Raw genomic sequence first — 24,332 nt, forward strand, 5'->3', positions numbered from 1 at the left:
TATGACAAACGTTAAAAGTTTGTTAACTTTTTCTATTTATTAAAAATTACCACCACTAATTTTGATGTTTTAACTTACGTTAAAATTAGATTAACAAACTTCTACGCTAATTGAAACCACTAATTTATTTCACTAATTTCGAATTTTTAAATGAAGCTTTAGTATGTGAAGAAGTTTTACGAACTTTAGATGCTAAAACAAGTATTTATTTACTTACTAATTATTTACTGTATTAGATTAATTATTACTGTACTACCATGACTAGTAAGTTTTAGAGACATATTTGAATTATTTAAAACTATTTACCAAAATTTAAAAAAAATATATCCTCACGAAATTTTAGAAACCAAATTATAATTGACTCTATTTTCTCGTTTATATGCTATTTTTAGTATATTTTCGAATAAACTATGGGACGAGGAAATTAATAGCAACATTAGTACTCCAAGATCGCCGAAAACACCCAGCTTTCCCTCACAACCGCCTTCTAGAGAACGAAGTGACAGCGGTATTCAACACAGCGTCATCGATGAAGAGACAACAACCGACTGGACACCAGAGATCCCTTTTGAAAATGTACGTACTTGAAAAATGTTTTTAATCAAAATATTTAAATTCGATTGTCTGCTACAAAACAAAATATATCAGTAAGTAAACACAAACTGATAGATCAGATCAACAAAACAAAATTAACAAAAAAAAAATGATAAAAAAGATGTAATATTACTCCAAAATATATCTAAACTGCTCCGGCGTTGATTGTAAATTAGTTGCATTCTATTAGTTTTTGCTTTGAGAATTTTTGCTAACGTCAGTCCTACAACCGCCAACATAAAATGTGCTGACGAGCTTCTGCTCTCGGAACAAAAATGATCGACCTATTGAGAATATCTGTGTAGTCGATTTTATTACGAATAACACCATATAACCTCTTAATATCACACAGTCCGCCGCCATTCACTAAAGAGTTTTATAAGTTATTTATAACGTCCCAAGAGTTCATCATGAGAGTAGCCTATACAAGAGTAATTTCCATCTATCTTAAAGCTAAGAAACTTTAGAAACCGTCGCTGGACACTTTCGATGTTATTTATATGTGTCTGATAATATGGTGACCATATAACAGAGGCGTACTCCAACCTAGACCTAACAATGCCAAAATGAAAGTGTCAATTTGTTGTAAGCAGTATCCAATCTAACAGGGTCATCAAATATCACGGAAATTCTTCTTGTTGCATTAAATGGATACATAATGTTAACATTTCAGCTTGAATTATAATATGCTGTTTTAAAATATGTAGAATGGAGAATGTATAGGAGGAAGGTTAATCACAGCGACCTTACTTTGTATTGTGTCCCTTTTTCCTGAGTTATAACTCACCATACACTCTCGGGGCTTTGGCAAAAGCTAGTATCTCAGACGATTCTACAGGATTCCCCATCTCTGATATCAGTCGAGTTTATGGTACAAATGGTTGATATCTCGGCACACTCAATGATAAGGGGTTCTGGTAAACACACCTCACTTCATGATACTGTGGGGAAAATGGGATTTCCCTATTTTCCCCACACCTGCATTCGCCGTTTTTTCTTAGCTTCAATCTACCGAGGTGTTAATTGAAAACTAATGAATGTTCTATTAAAAAAATCCGTGACAATCCAAAGATTGTTCTTACTTAAATCAAAGAAAATCTTTGATTTAGGATTTGGAGAATTCCCATTCAATGATCCGGATGGAGTCTTCCAGGTTCTTCAGTTCCGCTTTAAGTTGGTTTCCATTTGGGAAATAGAACAGTTTAGTCCAGTTAGTGAAGTGTTTGCTCCTTTTCTAGCTAGATTATTTGCTTTTTCATTGCCTTCTATCCCTTGATCAGCTGGCACCCAGAGCAGGAGGACTTAATTTTCTTTGCCTCATTTGTTCAGATTCTCTAGCCATTCTTTGACCAACTTCGAATTGATGGTTACTTATTTAATGTCATTTGACCGCTTTTAATGCTGTTTGACTATCGGATAAGATGGATATTTCTTGTTTCCGATAGTTCTTATCGGAAAGTTGTACGCCTATAAGTTGTACGCATCTTTCGATAGCGTAGATTTTTGCCTGAAGGATGCTGTGGTAGGTGCTTTTACCTGCTGAGCAAACGTTTTTCTCTTCCAATCCTTTTTATTGCGCAATACTCCAGTGAGGTGTGTCTCTAAGTTTATTTATTTATTTCTAGTCGGAACAAAAACAGGACAAGTCCCAAAATTAGTGTCCACAGTTTACATATCTAAATACCAATGACAATAATAATTAATAACCAATTTTAAAATTATAATACCTTTTCTTCTTAAAATTACATTTTTTTCTATACATATACCGGGTGCGTCTCAAAAGTGCCTCACCCCTATAACTTTTTTTATTTTTTCAGATAAAGAAAAACGAAATTTGTTATGTTAGGTTAGGTTTATGACATAAATTTGGATTGATTGTATGATGTATTCAATTATTGTTTTTGGTTCTTTCCTGTTTCACCGGAAATGACTACAACTTTAGATTTTTAAATGGCATCCTCGGTATTTTTTTACTTTATTCGATAGAAAATGACACTCTGAATAGAATGACATATCATATGTCAACTTTTGACATTTTCAAGTGAACGGAAGAATGAAATGTTTTAAATATTGTATACTTGTTCTTTTTATGTATACTCTATGTATATTCGAGGTTTGAATATTTCTAAATTAATCAATCGGCAAAATGTATAAATAAAAATGACCCTTGTGCTAAAATGTATTAATATTCGGCATTTGAGCAAGTACGAGTTGCTGATGTTGCAAAATGAATAATTCTCCTCAAATCATTGATCAAGCCGTCTAAAAGATGTCATACTATTTCGTTATGCATACTACCCTCAAAGTCATCCAATACTTATTCTTCTACTATTCATTCAATTTCAAAAATAATTCATCATAAATTTCTAGTTGCATAGATCTATCTCAGCGGATATCGACGAAGCACTGGAACCGAAAGGACGACAGAAATATGAACTAAACGCACCAAAGAAGATCGTTACAGAGCAGGTGGACGATATCATTGATCATAATATCGAAATTGAGAGTAATAAACGCATGAGAAGTGCCAATGTCAATACATGGACGCTAAGATTTATAGACAAGGAAATGGAAAAACAGGTAAACCTTATTTAGTAGTATTAATAGTTGTTATTAGTACCGTATGATTGAAAAAAAAACGGCGTCCAGTTGGCTCAGAAATGAACGTCGATGATATTTCCCATATAATTTTACATATGAAATGACAGCGATCTTCATTCCATAGCCATCATATTGTATATCCAGTCATAAATAGACCCTATGTTGTAAGTTATGTATTTAATTTATTGTTAGTCGAGTGAACACCTCCTTGATTTATCTTCAAACGAACAATCTTCTATTTTTTTAAAGTTGCAATTTCAATTTAATTAACAAATTGATAATCTACTTTGAAAAATACTATTGCAAATTCTCTATGACATACTCTGGCGTTGTACTGATATCCTCCATTGTTTTTTAAAACAATCATAAAAACATACAGCAGCAAAAAAGGCAACAAATTTGCATGTACTGCATACCTGCTGAGTGACAATTTACATACACGAAAATGAGACGCATTTCAATTACGTAATTTGTGTAGGAACAAACAGAAGTTATTTACTTTCCAAACATTGATGCAGCAGGTAGCGATAAACTCCGAATTTGCAGTAATGAACCCGTCACAAGGGCATAGGAATTACTAGTTTATGTAGGGTGGCTTATCAGGAAATTTTCGACTGATATAATAGAAAGTACAATATGATCGAAATAAAAACGGCGTCAGAGATGGCTACGCAACTTTGAATAAACAGATTAAGGAAGGAGAATATCAAAAATCTTAGGTCGACCCAAAAGACTCCTAAAATCCTAATTTTATTCAAAACGAGTAAAAATATATAGGGTAGACTCAATCATTTGTTGTTTTATTTTACGTTGTGAACAAATGTTGGTAGTTATTAAAATTGTTATAAAAATATATAAATTTAATAAAAAGAGATAAGTTATAATAATTATTTATTAACACAAACATCCGAAACGCTACTGAAGCAGATAAGTCAAATTAACGTATCTAAATTCTTTGACATCTAATCTTTGACAAGTAGTAAATAAAAGCAAAAATACAAGAAAAAATATATAATTAGTTAATTTTACGTGAATTTCATAAATGATCGGTTTACTACACATACATATATTATATAGTCACTTAGTAGCGAAAAGTTATTCTATTATTTCCCTCGATTTTTGACCGAGATCTACCGCACGCTACACAACCAACTACCGTATGATCGAAAAACAAAACGGCGTCCACTTGGCTGGGAAATGACATTTCCCATATTAATTTACATATAAAATGACAGCGATCTTCATTCCATAGCCATCGCTGACACCGTTTTTTCTCGATCATACGGTATTTTACAGTCTTTTTCGATAAATCGCAATAGTGTCACTGTTAATTTAAGTTCTGTCACAACTTCCTTCTAGATTTCCTACCTTCAAAAAACTCTATCAGTAGTAGAATAAACAATAAATAAGATAAAACCAGTAAAGACTGACAAATCCATAAAATTCCAAATCAAAGTCAAATGTGTCAAGTGAATCGTTAAACAGAACTATCAAGGATCTCCACCTTAGGGTCCTTTGTTCGTCTACCATGCATGAATACATGTATAGCATTACCTATACACCTATACAGGGTGGCCCTTTACGCGGCACCTGTTTGGCAGGAAACTTTAAAATGCCAGAAATACAAACAGCTCTGTCAGAAAGTACAGAGGAGGGTTGCTATGCGAATATGCAGTTCCTTCCGCACAATTTCTACAAGTGCCTCGATGGTCATTTCAGGAACTATACCAGTTGAATTACAGGCAGGTGAGCGAGGCAGAGCATGGAGAAAGGACAAGAGGGGAAAGTTGGAAGAAAGGGAAATTACTTTAGATCTATGGCAGGAGAGCTGGGAACAGGAAACGCATGTGGGGCAATGGATCAAGCTTTTGATACCTGATGTGAGTCCTTGGATCAAAAGAACACATGGCGAGGTAAATTACTTCCTCACACAAATCCTATCGGGCCTTGGGTGCTGTGAGGCATATTTTTATCGTTTCAAATTAACCAACACACCACGATGCTACTACTGTGACCACGTGGATGATGCAGAGCACACTTTTTTTGGGTGCCCGCAGTGGAGCGACGAACGATTGGCTCTTGAGCATTTGGTGGGGAAGAGACTGAAAACGGCCAGCATTGTCCCTCGTATGCTTGAATCTAAAGTGGTCTGGAGCGCCGTATGTGACACGGCTGCGAGAATTATAAGAGCCAAAGAAGTGCAGAGAAAATATCTGCAACAATCAGGATAGAGAAGAGTTATTGTGTAATAGAAAAGGACAATGCAGAGTGTGCTGAAGTAATACCGAATAGGTAGTTCCATCACTCTTCTAGCAGCAGCTGGTCTTCGCAAGATGGTTTTTTTAGTGGGTAAAAATCCCACACTACCTGAACCTAACATCGCACAGGTGTCTTTCGAAGGTTTTTTCCCTTTGCAAAAAAAATGGGTGGCCCATCGAAAACGTTCCGCAAGGCATAACGGCCAGGGTAATTTTTTTTTCTTCAGAAAATTCAAAAACACGTCAATATTGTTTTTGAGGGGGACAACTTTTGCCCCAAAAATGATTGCAAAATCTTCAACCCTCCAAACGTGAGTGTCATCCACCAATTTTTTTCAAATGGGAAGGGTGGTCAAGTGGTACCGCAGTGAAAAGGGCTTTCTATTCTCTATACTTTCCCGCTTCGTTTTTGAAAATCGGTCGAGTCATTGAGAAAATATGAAGGATTGAAATTTGAAAAGTTTATTTAAATATTTATCAGAGTAAATGATAAGGGTAAATTCCTTCGACCAATTTGCTGTTTTTTCTTATTACTTCTAGATGTTTAGGCATTTTTTCACTTGCCACAAGGTTGAACGATCAGGTGCGGTATTTGCTAGATAGCTGTTCTGTGACTTGTGCGTTGCAGTTCTTCTCAATATTGTTAAACTTTTTAACAATAATGGGGTACTCACTTGCAGAAAAAGTGGAAATAATCGAACTTTATTTTAAAAATAATGAACGTGGCAATCGGGTTGCGCAGATATTCAATGAACGCCATCCTTACAAACATCTTTATGGCATTGTTCGCGAGTTAGTAGCAACATTTCGCGAAACTGGTTCCGTTATGAATAAAAAGAGGCAGAGGGAAAACCCTGTAGTAAATGAAGCTATGGAGGTATTCGTATTGGGCCAAGTTGCCATGGATAGTACGCTGAGGACAAGATTTAGTACAAATTAACCAATGAGACCGGCGTGAATCGTACCAGTGTCCAAAGGATATTAAAAAAAAACAAAAAAGTTCCACCCGTACAAAATGGTTAGTTGGTACAAGAACTGAACGAAGACGATTTTGATCGTCGCTTGCAATTTTGTGAAATTATGAGTGAACGAGTGGCGAATGATAATAATTTCCTATTTAATATGTGTTTTTCGGATGGGTGTACTTTCTTTTTGAACGGTGTAGTTAATCGGCACAACTGTCGGTACTGGGTTGAGGACAACCCCAGGGTTTTTTACGACGTGCACACACAAAATCCTCAGAAATTGAACGTGTGGGCTGGTATTTTTGGAAATTGTATTGTGGGTCAGTTAAACGACATTGAGAAGAACATCAACGCACAAGTCACAGAACAGCTATCTAGCAACTACCGCACCTGATCGTTCAACCTTGTGGCAAGTGAAAAAATGCGTAAACATCTAAAAATAATAAGAAAAAACAGCAAATTGGTCGAAGGAATTTATCATTATCATTTACTCTGATAAATCGTTAAATAAACTCTTTTCAAATTTCAATCCTTCATATTTTCTCAATGACTCAACCGATTTTCAAAAGCGAAGCGGGGAAATATAGAGAATGAAAAGCTCTTTTCATTGCGGTGCCACTTGACCCCCTTCCCATTTGAAAAAAGTTGGGGGATGACACCCCCGCTTAGAGGGTTGAAGATTTTGCAATCATTTTTGGGTCAAAAGTTGTCCCCCTCACAAACAAAATTGACGACTTTTGGATTTTTTGAAAAAAGAATACCCTGGCCGTTATGCCTTGCGGAACGTTTTCGATGGGCCACCCTGTATATAAAATTAATGGAGAATGTCATCGATCGTCATTTCCAAGCCAACTGGGCGCGGTATTTTTTCGATCATACTTTATAATGTATAAGTCAAAGGGGATGATTGTTTTATTAATTTCTCATTGGGGTGGCTTAAAGAAATATATTTTAGTATATATTTTTTCTTTAAAATGTTAAAATTGATATAATTTATTTTTCAATATTTAGAATAGTTACTATCCGTAAACAAATCTTTATCCTAATGATTTATTGTATAAAAGTAGTTTAGATTTTTTTTTTGGTTCCTTTATTATAAAAGGAAATCTAAAGCAAAGTATATTATTTCTGTTTTTTTTTGTCTAGTTCAGTCAGCTAAGAGAAGATTTGTTTAAATCAAATATGCTATCATGCTACGTAATTTGGTTGTTTATTGTAATTTCCCATTTCGTAATATCTACGCTGTAAGTATAATTTTGGTTACCTTTTTTTGTTAATAATATAGCTTGTTGACATGATAATATGTAATTTCATTTGGTTTTGGACTTCCTTATATGTCGTATGTTTAATTGCTAGAAATAACTTTAATTACACATAATTTAAAAATAATTGTACTTGTCCTCTACTATTAAATAGTGAAGATTAAGTATTTAGAATATCGTCAAAAAATGTAATGATTGGTAAAAAAATGGCATTAAATCTGAGGTTAGATTAATTGCTAACTTCCTAGTTCTTACTCGTCTGATTATACGCATACATGCTTAGAGGTTTCAATAGTTTATCACTTAAGCCCCGTTCTGAGAACTTCGTCTGTCGCCAGCAACACGTCAAAAAATCCAATGAGATTTGTACAAAATTCAAACAGCTGTCAATTTTAAATTTAGTACAGCTTCCATTGGTTGTTTGAAATGTCAAACAGTGTCGCCAGCTGGCCAGACAAAACGTTGTTCTGGGAAAGGAGGCTTTATATTAAAAGAAAAAAGTGCACTCTCTGAGAAGTAGCAATACTTAGCATTAGTCGGCGAAACACTTCTTCGGTTCGTTACGTATGCGTTTCGTACGTACGTAAAGATACGCAAAGGTGCGTATCACAAATCTGGAACGCAACTGAATTTCTCACTATTGCAAGCGTACAAGTCAAATACACCCTCTACACTATTCGGAAAACAGTCCGAGCAGATCAAGGTCGCGTCTCGTCGCTTAACTTTGTTGCTTCTGGGCTTATCTCCGGTTGTTTTGGCCTATTTCGGTTTGTCTTGAACTACTTTTAATTTTTAAAAACGCCTTGAAACTACTTGGAAATTGCGAAGAAGGGCGTGGGAGGATTTCGAAGGGGATTTCTTTTTGGCGTTTCCTGTCGTCTCGTTCAATTTTGTTTCGTTTTGAACTGTTTTCACGACATGTCGGTATCAATACCGAGGCAAAAGACGTTTTTTTTTCCATAAATCTCAGTGAAATAAGTAAACCTAGACGTTTCTAAAATATTTGTTGTTACGATAATATTTCGTTAATTATATCTCGTTTTCTTCCCCTCTTCCTCAAGATTAATATTTGAACACGCGTTTATAAGTAGATATTTAAGAACAGAACTTTTCACTTAATCTATAGGAATATAATTACAATATTTTTAATATTTAATTTTATTATAATGAATTAGTATATAAAACTGTATATGTTATGTTTGTTTACGGCCTTAATTGATTAATATAACAGTAGTATTGCTTGATGAGTAATACTGGCAACATCATCAATATATTGAGCTGATAGGAAGAATTATTGATTGAGCCAATGTCAATAAAAGTATGGTCCACGGACATTTTTAAACAAAAATATTCTCTTATTGTTTTAAGAGAAAAATGTAAAAGATGCTTTTGTATATAATAACATGGTTTGTTAGGTCACAGCCTTAGAGGAATAGCCAGTTTAATCTTCCATCGGTAACAGTTTTCTAAATTCACTGTTTTTGATGTTTCATATCAGTGTAATATAGTGGTATTACATTACACTCCATTAAAAACTAATTATATTTATTCATACTCCATGTTTACTTATTTTTCTGAAGCCACCATAAAGTTTGACCTTGATTACTTCGCGAAGTAGGACGAAGAATATAGAGGCTTGTCATAATTTTTTTTGTTGTTTTGAAACAGGCCGACATGTTTCTCGAAACATTTTCCGAGGCAATTTCAATAACAATAAAAAAACAAACAACCAATCACGGCTTGTCTCGGTCGATTTCGATCTCTTTCGGAGTTTGCGGCCAAGACAAGCCAAGATTTTCCGCAACATAAGAAAACCATTGAGTTTATTTCTGAAAGTATTTGGAGAAATGCCTCGCTAAATGTTTCACGAAATATTTTCAGAAATATTCCATGGAACACTTCGGGCATAGTGTAGAAGGTGTTAAACTATACGTTACGTATTTAGTCGTTCTTTAACTGTCTATCGTTACATGATACATATGCAACGTAATCCACGTGACGTCGCGATATGCGCAGTATTGCATATATGTATCATCTTGACTAATTGTTCATGAATCATTGGCTTAACATTATTGTATTGCTATTTGGATTTAAATGGTTAGATTGATACTTAATATATACCCATTTTCTTTTTAGATCTCCGCTCGTCGTATGGTTTTTAATGTTAGTCACTTTAATTCTTACTGCAACGTCCGTGCTAGTAATGGCCGAAGAATTTGACCAGTTTCCCGAATTGCTTCGAAGGATCTCCCACACGTTAGTCCATAAGCACAAAACCCGAACCGCTTTCATTTTCATCATTATCATTATCATGTCGGTTGCTAGTTCAGTAAGTTTATTCTATCCGTTAAACATGCCTTCCCCATCCTCTTCTTCCTCAACCTCTCAGTCTTCCACAAATTCATCCAGCAACGTAGTTACATCAACGTTTTCTGAGCCACTTCAATACGCCCAACCGAAGATGCTTTTACAAAGCAGCCCGTTTTCAGTGGAAGTTAATAATCTACAACAAGAACTTATGTTAAATTTGACTTTGAGTGCAAAGCTTAATACCGAAATCACCGTGAAGAACCTGAATTGTTCGGGGGAATGCATGAAGATGATTATGGGAAAGATTCAAAACCTTATCTCTGACGACTCAGCCTCCGTCGTCAATTTGGACCAAGGGAAGAACAATAGTGGAACTTTTAGAGTTACTGGTAGTTTTAGGAAAAGAAAGAAAAGGGATATTGGTAGTAGAATTTGTAAGTCGATTTAGTCTTTTAAATAATTTAATACACAGTTCCATAATACGTATTCACTAAATCCCCGGATTGTCTTTACAAGAGGAAAAACCTGTTTATTATAAACATTTTGAGAAAAATGCATTCTTCATAAAAAAAATTGTTCTAAAATGATTAATTCCGTCAATATTTTTTCATATTTTTGTACCGTTTAGAGATAAAAAATGAAATATGGTTGAATTTTTCCTAAAGCTTGATTCAGAACCTCGCATGGCTTCATTTGCAAATACTTCAGGGGCGAATCCTCCATGAATGCAACGCATGCACTGCATGCCTAAGAATACCTTAAAAATCTACTATCCTCTGTTTTTTTCCTCAGGTAAGATTTCGACAGACGATGACAGAAGAAAAGCAGATGACGTCCCATACCAATCTATTTATTTTACTAAAAAAAGTTTCTAATAATTTTTAAGTTATCTATGGATGGGTTTAAATATAAATCCGTCATGCGTCGTCTCTTGTTGTTTTTAACCAGTTTTATTGGTTTATTTAAAAAATGACAGATCGTATTTCAATTTTATTGGTTTGACGGAACGATGAACGACAAACGGACGCCGATGCGTATGAACTCGCCTTTAGATTTTTGTCATTTTTGACGCTTGTCAAAGTCTTGCCAAATTCTAGGTTATAATTTTGTGTCAACTTTTGTTAAATACCCTGCGTTTTGGAATATGATGCATTTTGATTCGTATTATTACGTGTGTTTTGTGTCTTTTGAAGTCAAGTGGAGGAAAAATCGAGTGAAAATTAACTGTAGACCCAGAGCACAGTTTATGGTTAATACTCGCTGCCAGGGCAGAAAGTCTTATACACCAATGAAGTTGCTATCGATAAAGTTTGTATACCATTTCGTCGTAGATAAGTGCATCTTGTATATGGTAGAAGGATCAAACTAAACACATACTAAAAACTGGAGTAGCTGTAAAATATCGATATCACACGATAGGTAAATAATGGATTTTAGTACTGCAGAAAAATAATGTCAAAAGGTACTGGTTTAAAAAAATTAAGATTAAAGTTAATTAATCAACCTTTAAGGTATAAAATTTGGTAGGTGTTATTATTAATAAAATAGTTTGTTTTATTTACCTATGTTGTTTTATTTATTCCTGTGGAATATTACAAATTTGTATTTGTACATAAGTTATATTGATAAATATAATCATAAATGCGGGTAGTTTCATAAAGCTTGAAAGTAAAAAATAGTTCTTTTTTATATTTTTTTGGTATGTATTGTCTTGTTCTTGTTTGTTTTGTATTCACACATACCGTTTTTATTAAATAAAATAACTCGATTACATTTTTTCAGTTTTATACAGTTTTTTTCACAATATTTTGAAGTAATCACTTGTCATCTTGTCAATCAAATTTTAAATATTTCCTGCTATGCGTTCCAGTTGTACCAACTTATTTCTTTGGAAAATAAAATAAACTACTTTGAAATTAAAATGACAGACACGTCTATCACTGTCAAGGATCTTCTCGTTGGACAGACTATACAGTACGTCTGCCGTTCTGGGGCTACGGGGTATCCGTGAGAGGGGAAACGATATTCTCTCGATGTTTTTCATAAAAAATTAGACGACGCGTCCCATCAATAAAAATTCGACAAATTTGCAAGTAGCCAATAAAATGAGTGGGCGCAGCGATTTGCGGTGACGTACTCGTCAAGTCGACGTATAAAATATATTGCTGTTTATTTAAATGTTTTTGTCCGCATTCCTTTCATAGACACAGATCCAGCAGACGAACTGTATTTATTATCAATATTTTCTATTCATATAGATAAATAATATACTGTGCCACATAATCCCATACTTCGTATACTTAATTTTAAATTACTGCATGCATGATTATTATGTGCATTCAATCACAACAGACACGCGTATAGCTCGACGAGGCATACCGATTCGGCACAAAACATTATGCATGCTCGCAACCACCCCTCAAATATTACAATATCTTTTATTTAAAAAAGGAGTGGCACCTCAATTGAGAGACTGATGGTGGAGGGGAAGGTAGAGGGAAGACGATCACGTGGAAGGTCACCTAAGAGATGGGTAGACCAAGTCAAAACCCTAGGGGGCCATAACCTCCCCGAAACCTCACATATGGCGCAGTGTCGAACAACTTGGTCCGAGGAAGTGAGGGGAATCAACACATGATGTCACCATACTCTCACGTAGGGTGAAAGACTGAAGAGAGCCTGCTCATATTTTTAATATCTGCAGAAAATATGACATTAATTTAAATTAAAAATAACCAAAAAACTTAATAATAACCAAAATAAAGAATTCAAAGAATGATAAATAGAAAATTCGGCCATATTTTCTTTTTTTTTATTTTACTCTAAAACGGTATGGGAATTTGGATAAGTATAAACAAGATTAACCATTTTAGAAGAAACAAAAATTTTTTATAAATAATTCATTTTTCTCATAGGTAGTGTTAATAATAAAAATTTTTCCTTTTGTAAAGACAATCCGGGAACATACTGTAGAATGTTCGTTGTTAAAGTTAACGAGAATCAAAATGAAACTGATTAGAATAAGAAATAAAATTACACTTTTGCACTAACAAAATATTGAATGAAACAAAAAAATTGCAAGAATTCCTGTATTATAACTTTAAACATGTGCCAACTCTAGATATAAATTACATGATATAAAATACAAACTAAATCTAGATTATTATTTATTAGGTAAAATTTACGTGATTTAGAATTATATTCCTTATTTATTGTCACAAATTCTAAGCGTTCTTTGTAAATTCCAAGAGGTTTCAGTAGACTAGAATTGGAACATTTCTTTCTTATTGAAATTAAACTTTGGTATATTTTCAAATATATTATTCAGTATAACCCCTAAATTGGCCCTATAATATAACTGTTTAATTCAAAGCCGAAAAAAGATTGTATAATACCCCGTTTTTTAACTATAATCACTGTACATTATTTCATAAAAAGTCGACTTTTTTAGTGGGAAAACTTTATATTTAGAATAGTTAATAAATGAAACACCAAAGGGACCTATTTCTAAATACATCCTTATAAGAACTGAAACTTTTTAGCATAGTTTTAATTTTTTCAACTATTTTTTAATAGAATCAATGAATATTGCTATATTTATCAATGAAAGATACTCATCATAGCTATTTAAGGTATATTTACCGTCTTTATTAACGTGTAATTTCAAATTCCAGACATGGTACAAGAGAAAATGCACGATGGACGCCAAATATTGTATAATCAAGACACCAATTCCTCCAAAAGGGATCAAAATGTAAAGGAACAAATTCAAACGTCGACAATTTCAACGGCAATCTCTAAAACTCACCAATCTATAGAAAAATCTGTAACATGCTCAACTAATCATTCACATCTAGCTCATACCAATAATAAAACTAATCATTTAGTTAACTTTAAATCTAAACGTTTCAAACGTGATTTGGCGACATCGTCGATAGAAGTAACTACAGACAGTACTGATGTTAGTACTCAGAACAGTACAATCATTTGCGATGTAACTTGTAGACATCCAGAATACATAGTTTTTACTTGGGTATTATGTATGATCGCGCTAGCGACTGCTTTAAAATTGTATTACCTCGTAAAGCTATTTATGGCGAGTCTTATGGTTGGAATTTATACCATTCTAATTTTGGTACCATATAAACCAATTTTTGATAGCGTAAATGCTATTGCTATTGGGTAAGCACCAGGTAAATTATAATTCTCATTGTCAATATCAAATTTTGTTTTTAGTGACGTAATAGTAATTCCTTTGTCAGCTCAGATGTTGATATTGCTGGTGGTTTTCTGTTTGATGGTCGCTTATCATGCGCGATTGGTAGAAGTCACTTCTCGGCTAGATTTTTTATGGAAGCAGCAAGCTGAAAGGGAATTGACTGACATGGAAGAAACAAAACAGAATAACAAGCAATTATTAAAGAATATTCTACCGGAACATGTTGCTAGACATTTTTTGTCTAACGATAGGAATAGTGAAGTGAGTACTTTTACATTATATTTTACAAACATAAGCTAAGATCTTTAACTCTGAAATATTAGACCGTCATGTCGTTTCATAAGATTCAGACGGAATAGATTCGTATATCAATCTAATAAAACTCCATCAAGCTTGTAGTCCCCGTAAACAGTCCTCAGCTAAACCTGAAAAGAGTGCTAGTATAATTTTTTGTTAAGAAGAGTTCCCTCCCAGTAAGTCTCTTACACGCCTTCGGAGTATAGTCTGTCCAAATTTAAGGAAGATTTCGACAGATGACATCTAAAAAATGACAGAAAATACAATTTATCTGTTAATTAAAATGACTGACACAACTGTCACTGTCATGGATCCCCTTGTTGGGCAGACTATATCAAGGTACAGCTTATAATAGTGGACTCGTTTCCCCTAGATTTGACTCATATAATACTGAATTCAGAACTCGACGGTGCGCTCACTTTCATACGGGACTTCTATAGAAGAGAAAAAAGGGAATATTACAACACCTATTATTATTATCTTTACTCAGCACCTTTCTGACAGTGTGCCAAGCCGATAGTTTATGTTGATTTCATTTGGCCAATTCTCCTGTTCTCCTGTTTGCTATAACAGATCCGCGAAAGTAGTTTTTCATACACACAGTTCTAGGATTTCATTAAGATGGACTCAATTTGTTTCATCCTTCTTCCTTAGATGGTTAATGCTGTGATCTTTATATGTGGCGAAGTAATTTATTTATTTAGCGTATGGCAACACATGACACGAGCAAACAAAATCTAAACCCCAACGACAAAAACTAAACATCAAATCCAAATAGCTAAATTCTGAATTTCAGTAAGAGCCGATGGTGTAGGCCCCAGAAAATCTGGAAATATACAGTTGCTAGGTTAATAGTTCATATTGCATATTTTTAAACTCTGTTCAGAGAGTTCTTGATCGACGGATATGAGGTGGTGGTTTACTTCATATTGTAGGTTACAACAGGTGCTATTCAATTGTCGAATAGACAAAGTCCAGGATGGTATGAAATTATAGCTCATACATACCACAATACATACCCAAGTAATGCCACTTATCTAAAAACTAAATAAGCTGACAATGATGATGATGATGATAGTGGTAGTTTTAGTAAAACGCTGTTTAAAAATCCATTTTTTGCAAAATTACTCATTACATTGCAATCTCCATTAAGAACGTTCTCAGATACGAGGATATTTTGATGTATGTAGTCAGGTTCTAGATTCTTGCGAGAACTTTGTTCAGTGAATAAACAATTCAGAAAAATTCAAATTTTAGGTTTCCGTAAAATTTTTGAATGTCCGCATGTCTTCCCTGTTTCATTATCTATTCCGCTTATTTTGGACATAATGAAAGCTAATAACAATAATAATTGTTTTGTTTGCCTTCTTCTTGAGTTCGGTCAATTCTTGAAACCAGCACGCGGATGTTTCATCAAGTTGACACGAGGTTTTCTCTTTAGAGCAGGAGTTGCGAGCAAAATGCGAGATGTTTTTGCATGTGGCATGTGGTCACAGAAATTCGTGATATTTAGGCGGTTGCAAAAAAGATTAGAGGAAATAATTAAAATATCCCTAGTCTATCAAACTTAGTTTATCTCAACGTTATTGAGAAATTTCTATGAAAAATTGCCAGAAAATAATATCGTGATATAGTAGTTTGAGGCATCTTACTCTAAGTACGAATATGCTAGAATAGAAGATATGCTAGATAGAAATAGAATAGAAATATGCTAGAAGAAAGTTGTAGTACTGTTGTAGTACTAACGTTGAAATTTATTTGCTTAAATATTTCCAGGAATTATTCTCCCAGTATAGAGAGGAAGTTGGAGTACTGTTTGCTACGATCCCTAACTTTACCGATTTTTATTCGGAAAAAATCAACAAAGGCGTCGAATGTATAAGACTGCTCAATGAAATTATAGGTAGGTCGTCATAGCTTAACAAACAATATATGTCTTTAAAAAAGTCCTATGGGTATTTCGCCACTGTAAGAAAATATACAAAATAAAATAGTTATTGTTGACAATTAGTCTCCGTAGGATTAACGCCATCAGTGTTTACAAAAAATAACTATTTTATTTTGTAGATTTTCTTATAGTGGCAAAATACCCATAGGACTTTTTTGAAGAGATGAATCCGCCACAGAGGTATAAACATTTTTAAATAATATATGTTTTGTTATGGTGATGCTAATTTAAATATGATTAATTTTAGCGGATTTTGATGAGCTTCTAGATGATGAGAGATTTAACTGTATAGAGAAAATAAAGACTGTTAGTGCAACGGCAACTTATATGGCCGCATCGGGTTTGAATCCTACACATCAGGTAACTAATCTAATTACATAATAATTAAATAATAGTTGCAGTAAATACTATAGGTTAGTGATAAAAAATCCAACCTGACATTAAGAAAATTCGAATATGGGATTTGAATAAGGCTTGAATTTAGTAATGAGGAGTTTTTGTCTTGGTCTGGCATTTGCTCGTCACTACTTGTTAACACAATAATAGAACACACTATTGTTTTAGACATCTGACAAAAACTCTGAGGGTGTGCACCACTTATGCGCTCTGATAGATTATGCTATGTGTATGAAGGACAAATTAGATGATATCAATAAGGATTCTTTCAATAACTTCGGACTCCGAATAGGAGTTGCTTGTGGCTCTTTGGTTTGTGGAGTTATTGGTGCCAGGAAGCCGGTATTTGATATATGGGGCGATACAGTCAATTTAGCCTCCAGAATGGATTCGACAGGCTTAATTGGATACATACAAGTTCCTAAAGAAACATCCCAGGTAAAATTAAGGGTTATTTTTGAAACCATTTTTCTTATTTCTATTTAGTACACCTTCACAATATAAGGCACCTATTTGGTTAACCTATATTAATGTACTTGAGTTTCCAATTTTGGTAGAAATCATACGGTATCTTCGTTATTAGTGAAGATACAAAGATCCGGTTTGTGTAAACAAAATTTTCATAATCCTCTTCGTTTCTAAGCTACGAAAATTTTGCATTTTGAGACACCTCCCGTGTTTCTGTAAATTCCGACGAACATCTGCTGATGTTGGCATCATCTTTGGCATCATCAGCAGATGATTAAAACTATTATAAAAATTCAAAAATAACGGTAATGTGTTAAGTTTCCACGATACATAAATAATTTATTAGTGGCTCTCAAATAAAATAAGAGACAGCAATATACTTTTAATAATTATTTTGTTTCTTTTATTATCAATCACAGTCTACCAATAAAATTATTTTTAATGAAAACTTTTAAGTTGCAGTAAATAGTGAAAATAAATATAGAGTGATATATATTTTTGGGAAGCTCAAGCCAGATAATTGAAAGAATGATTCGTAAATATACAGAAAATATAATATACAGCTATTTAAGAAAACAGTTCGTATATTCAAAACTATTCTTTTCGTAGAACAGCAAATTACTCCACTATATTTTACGTAAAAAGTTCTACAATAAACAGAGTTTTCACCTTCTCGATACATTTTACAATAACAGAGACAGGGGGCGTCCTATATTGCAAAATTTTCAAAAAGACCCTGAAGCTCCAGAAACGAACTGGGCTATGAAAATTTTGTTTACAGCATCTTCCGTTTGACCAAAAGTGGGACAGGTTTGGGCATAGTATAAGGGTTTGGGCCAACCGCATATCCTTCTATCCTTCTATCCTACTAATAACGGAGATACCGTATGATTTAATCCAAAATGGAACAAATGTACATCCAGATGGGTGATTCTGTTCAAACTCTCTTAACTTGTCCATTACATTTGATACACAATTGGTAGAAACTAATACTAAAAAATAAAGATACTGATTAATATTTTAATAAAAAAATAGATTAAAAAATTTTAAATTTAAAAAGAAACTGAGGTTTTCTGGTAACAAATCTGATAATAATCATTCATTCTGACAAATTGACATAATAGAATTTACCCATAGATAAAAGAAAATAATCTACTGAATATATGTACTAAAACTTTATATTTAGAAATATTTAAAGTAAACAGAGATTATACGCGGATAAAAATTGTGCTAAAGTTTTATTCATAAAAGTTCCATGCATTCGTATGTTATCTTAGATATTGGGCGCCAAAGGATATGAATTAAAAAAGCGAGGAATAATAGATGTGAAAGGAAAGGGTTTGATGGAAACGTACTTTGTGATGGGTCGGCAAGAACGCAGTAGACGGCCCAGTTTCCAGCGCCAAGCGAGCAATTACAGCACTTTGGCCGCCGTGGTATATGCTTTGGCTCATACCAGAAAGAAACATACAGGAAATACTCGTAAGCTACTTAGTAATATTTATATAAATTTGGTTATCTCGATATACCTACCTGTAACCTATAAAAGACAAAAATATTTTTTGTCTTTAGTCACTATTTCACTAGCTATTTCCGTATGTTTAGATTAACGTCCAACGTAGTTTCAAGACATTGGTATAAAAATCTTTTACCAAATATGTCTTTATTTCGGAAATCTAACGATTTTACGTATTCATATATTCCTCAAATTATAAGAAATAACGCCTACATTACATAAATATAAAATATGAAGAATCTGTGTTTATATTAATACTATATTTTTTTTCTTAGCTGGCAGTGCCGTTTTGGGTAGGGCTCGAACTCAGGGCAAGAGCGATATTAACAAAAAGATCATTAACTACAGCTCGATGAGAATAACGAACAAGACCACAGGAGGCCCAGTAAGAAGGAATACTACGAGAGGAAATCACAAAAATATGCACGCCCGATCTCAGCCCAACATGCGACAGCTAAGCTCACAAAACCTGGAGAACATGAAGTCGATGAAATCGATAGATAGGGATATCACATCGGCTACTATCAATCGAATGGCAGTTTCTCAGTCGGCTCCGCATACTCCCGTGTCTTCTTCCGTTCATCTGGAGAATACAAATTTTAAACCCGTCTCCCGATTGTTGTCTGAACCTATTGTTAATCGGTATGTTTTTCTAAAATGATTTACGTACCCTTTTTAAGATATTACCTTTTTTTAAATGTAGTAGAAAATTTGAGTCAGTGTTGATACTAAATGAATTTCGAACTTCCATTGTCTATTTACTTTAACTTACATCAGGTGTTCAGTTATCAAGTTTACTTTCTAATTAATACACAGAGTGTCAAAAAATAGTGTATCTAACTTCGATAATAAATGATAAAGACATAGAGTTAAAAATTAAGATAAAGAAGTAAAGAATAATAATAATAAATTATCTCCTGATTTTGCTAATACTAAAATCGATGCACCGAAACTCCCAAAAAATTTCCTCAAAAAATTGTTATTATTCAATTTACCGGTAAATGAAAAAGTTGCATTAATGCGAACAGTAAGCGGAAAATTAAAAATATAAAACCAAATATTATTAACTTAAAGCAGCATTTTCAAATATTTCCTCTAATTCCTTTGAAAATATTAGATTTCTGTTTTCAATGTTTAGGCAATAACCATAGATGTTATATATTCTACAGCTGGTTAACCCTAGAATACTAATATGTTCTTTTATATGGTAAATCTAATGTGCCAATAAAACAAAAACCCATGTAAGCTTCATATTTTTATCGAATACAAATGAACATATGTTTGTTGGAACTTAACCCCGGTGCTCGGCACAAATCGGGTGTTTGCATTGGGGACAGTGCGTGGTCGTCATCCGTCTTAATCTGCTGGTAAAGTATATTGAACGATTCTGCCTTCAACCTGAACAACTTCATCAGGTTGGTTGGATTTGATGATGTTATCATCAGATGAACTACCATCACTAACAGAAGGATTAGCAGGCGGCTGGTAGTCTATATCTTATTCAGATATATCTTCTGAAATGTTCACATCAACCTCTATAACCTCGTTTCCTTCAAAATCACTAAGTCCATCGCTGGAGTCCTTTAAATTATCTGCCTCTTCCCGATCACTCTCGTTATCACTCTCAGAACCATCCATATCGTCCTTCTCAGTCATTATTTTTTGTATTTCATTTTCCACCTCTTGGTGGGTCAAGGGTCGTTTTCCTGAATCCATTTTCTAAGAAATATAATGTATACATTTATGAATAGAAAGTATAACTTGGTATAACCATCCATCTTACCAACTAAACTGGTATTACTACTTGTTTAAAAAGTTTACGCTAATACTAATCACTCGTAAATTTTACGATCGCACCAAAACTCAGCAAATGAAACACCTACATCGATGTGTATTCGTCGAATACAGCCCGTTTAAGTGACCGCATTAATACAAAATCGACAGAAGAAAACAGATCGTAAATTTTTACGACGCGATGCTCTGTTTTCTTCTGTCATACATGTGTATTCTAGGATTATATTGGTTGGCTTTTGCTTTTATTTTATATTGAAACTAAAGATTTCCCTTAATCGGCAGCAGAGTGTCTGCCAATGAAAGAACCGGAATATTAGCCCAATTCAACTTAAGGAATTAATCAGTATCAATAGTGTTCATGTTCAAATCTTTTATTTCGAACTTTGAGATTCATTGAACTAGTCATAATTTTTCTGAAATCAGTTGGAATAGGATAAAATATAGTCTGTACAAATGAATTAAAAGTTCTAATATTTCGAATTGTCTTTGAAAATACTATACACTATTGTCTCTGTTATAGCGGATTTAATTCTATTTATATTCCGTAATTTTTAATATCGGATTGTTTACAAAGAGAATAATGTACAGCAGAGTAAGTATTGAATGACATTGACAAGATACTTAAAGTTATGCTCTGATTTGTTACCTTAGCAATCCTAAATTTTAAAGCAAAATTTGTTATAAACTATTGGAATTTTTACGACAAAATACTAATTACACCACAGCAACTTTTATTGGTTGCAATGCTGCGATTAAAAATTATACCATATTTTTTTGACGCAAATTAACTCGAAATAATATATTTTTAAGTGATTTCTTGAAAACACTTATAAATAACAAAAATTATGAATATTTTAATAGCATTATAGAATAAATTTTGTAATAAATCTATTGCAATCGTAATAAAAGTTTCGGGCCTCTAATTTATGAGTTCTGGCAAATTTGGCTTCTGGCCTCTAACCTAATGTATATTTCTTTTTTAATGATTACCAAAATTAACGGGGTTTAAAGACGATTTACCGGTAATATTTTACAGCGTTTTTAGTAAATTTTAACAGGTAAACCATGGGTAACCTGTAAATCGCTAAAATGGTCATGGAATCCCTAAGTCTGAGATAATGGAAGTGTGCAATTCTTTTAGTATCAGTAGGGTTCCTTTTTGTTTAAGAACATATTTTTTCTAGGTCAAGCTCATTGGCATCTCACAAAAAGTCCAAAGCCGACAACAAAACCGTCATAGATAACGGAGCCATAGACGAAACCGAAAACTTCAAAGTAAAACCTTCAGAAGCAATAGTTCCCGTGCATTCGCCGAAGCATTGTATTAAGAGGGACACCAAATTTTCACTACGTAGTCCGCTAGGGAGGAAGGAAGCCAGAGTGCAGATCGAAGCTGCTCATCTTAGAGATAGACTGAACAAGGTCCATTCCCTCGATGGGACCCATGTTTAAATCAAGAACTGTACTATGTAAAGTAATATTTGATTTTCATCGTGACTACACCATAGGTAGCTCAAAATGCTACCATCCTAACAATTTTATGATTGACATACTTGGTCTTGATTCTATATACTTTCAAAGGTTTAAATTATTCCCTAAAAGTGTCAAAATATCGAGGAAATACTTTTTTATTTGTTTTGATTTACTAATTATTAACTGACAAAAAAATTCTATCAAACCATTTTAAGTTCTTGAGAAAAGCCCTTAGAATTTACAAGGTACATTTTACAGTATATCTAATGATAATTTATAGCACATAAAAGTTATCAACTAATGCTTTTATACAATACAGTTCTTCTTTCTCAGCCTGGCTCCAATGTTGTGTATAGGCCTCTTCTAGGGTTTTCCATGCTATGCGATCTCTAGCCAATCTCATACATTTTCTTCCTACCAGTATTCTAAAGTCATCGACCGATCTCTTTTTTGGTCAACTGACACTTCTTGTGGTCCCTCTTGGTCTCCATAGTAATTTGACATTTGCAAAACTGAAATTGTCTTCCATAATGTACTTGATAGCAATATTTATTCAATAGAAACCTTTATTTTCAGCCATTTAGGCAATATTGACGTATTGAATAAGCGCAATAGCTAAACGAAGAGCTACAGCAATCCATTTTTTAAATTATACTTCCAGCGAAATAGGTAAAGAAAAGAGCAAGAATATTGAAAATTGTTTTCTGATAATATAAAAACTCGTAAATTTAGAATCAAAAACTCGTTTGAAAAAAAAAATTGTTGATTGATGGGCAATATCAATTCGGTTCTATTGTTCCATTGGTCTCGTCTTAGGGCTTTAGTAGATACATATGGTTTTGATTATCTTTCATTTTTTTTTTGTTTTGAATATCTTTTGTGTAGGCGTTTCTGAATTTATCTCTCGATATATCCAGTGCTGTTATAGAGAAGATCCATATCAGTCTCTACGAGATTTCTTCACCACCCGCATAAATGAAAATGAAACGACTCTTTCACTCGAAATTCCTAGTAGGTGGTACCAAATTACTCTTAAAAAAGGGGGTTTTCAAAATGAGCTAATGAGTCACCTTGGTTCTATTTGAAAAAAAACTGAGATATGATTAAAAATACGATTTGGGCATCATTTAACAGGCCAAGAAAAGATACGAAAAACATTAGACGATCAAATCTGTTCTTCAAAAGTTCCTTGAGTAATGGTTTTAACATAGCCATGAAGCTTTAAGCTCTAGATTAAAATTTAAAACATATCTTATTTTAATTCAAAGAGTCAAAAGTTGACATATGATATGTCATTCTACTTAGCCTGTCATTTTCTATTAAATAAAGTAAAAAATCGAGGGTATCAGAAGTTGTAATCACATGACTACAACTTCTGATTTTTAAATGACTGATAATTTGATTTGTTATAAGACCTGATCATTGACCAACTGTTGAGTATACAGGCATTTCACATAAGTCTCTGATATCAGGAAAAAATTGTCTTTGAAATGAGTTAGAATCAAGGCCTCTTGCTAATTTCGAAAGTTTGCTCTCGAATATCCACAGTATATTGTGAATTTTTTATGGAAATATATTTTTGATATGTTTTATTTTAAAATATATACCTAATTTGGAAGAATTTATTTAACAATAAACAAATGTATTGAATTGGTATATGCTAAATAAAATTAAATACTTTTCTTGCCAGTGTCCAATTTAAGGGGCCAGCGAATTTTTATATATTTCACCTAAAATACCTACTTGTTCTAGTAAATAAAGTATGTACATCAAGTGTGTAAATCTTATGATCACGTGATTCATAAGATTTTAAACTTTAACTAGTCTTGAAAGTACTTTTTATGTCTAAATTAATATTACTTATAAAAAAAATATTGAGGATGTTATTTCCTAATGATATTTTTATTAGAATACAGAGGAGAAGAATTAAAATAAGTAAGTACTTTCAAAAGTTGTCTTCGAATTAAAAATTATTTAATGATATGGGTGTCAAGAGAATACTTTTAAGCAAACCATTTTTGTTAAATTATTACGGCTGGTCCAAGAGAACAATATTTTATATATTCATGTGTAGATAGATGGAGTCTTCAGTGTAAATTAGACATTTCTAGTCTTCTTCAGATATATGACAACATTTTGTTTATACCGTCCTTCATTTTTATGATCTTGATGTATTTTTTTATTGGTATTGTGTATAATTAGTTAGATAAGTAGTAATTTATTATGCTCTA

The 24,332-nt window shown here is 33.3% G+C and overlaps 1 protein-coding gene across 2 annotated transcripts in view; it reads left to right on the forward strand.

The window, feature by feature from the left end:
- LOC115891600 (adenylate cyclase type 8-like) overlaps positions 1-24,332 on the forward strand; it is a 286,870-nt gene extending 262,538 nt beyond the window's left edge. For both annotated transcript variants that reach the window (XM_030912111.1, XM_030912112.1), the window contains 12 exons: positions 393-576; positions 2,965-3,174; positions 7,565-7,662; positions 9,817-10,424; positions 13,665-14,172; positions 14,227-14,470; positions 16,283-16,409; positions 16,702-16,814; positions 17,019-17,288; positions 18,596-18,800; positions 19,110-19,476; positions 21,813-24,332. In XM_030912111.1, coding sequence (XP_030767971.1) covers positions 393-576; positions 2,965-3,174; positions 7,565-7,662; positions 9,817-10,424; positions 13,665-14,172; positions 14,227-14,470; positions 16,283-16,409; positions 16,702-16,814; positions 17,019-17,288; positions 18,596-18,800; positions 19,110-19,476; positions 21,813-22,080 — 3,202 coding nt within the window. In that variant the 3' untranslated portion in view covers positions 22,081-24,332. The remainder of the gene's footprint in view (positions 1-392; positions 577-2,964; positions 3,175-7,564; positions 7,663-9,816; positions 10,425-13,664; positions 14,173-14,226; positions 14,471-16,282; positions 16,410-16,701; positions 16,815-17,018; positions 17,289-18,595; positions 18,801-19,109; positions 19,477-21,812) is intronic.

Source organism: Sitophilus oryzae, unplaced genomic scaffold (assembly GCF_002938485.1).
Source record: "Sitophilus oryzae breed Bouriz unplaced genomic scaffold, Soryzae_2.0 scaffold_1188_pilon_pilon, whole genome shotgun sequence".
NCBI classification, from domain to species: domain Eukaryota; kingdom Metazoa; phylum Arthropoda; class Insecta; order Coleoptera; family Curculionidae; genus Sitophilus; species Sitophilus oryzae.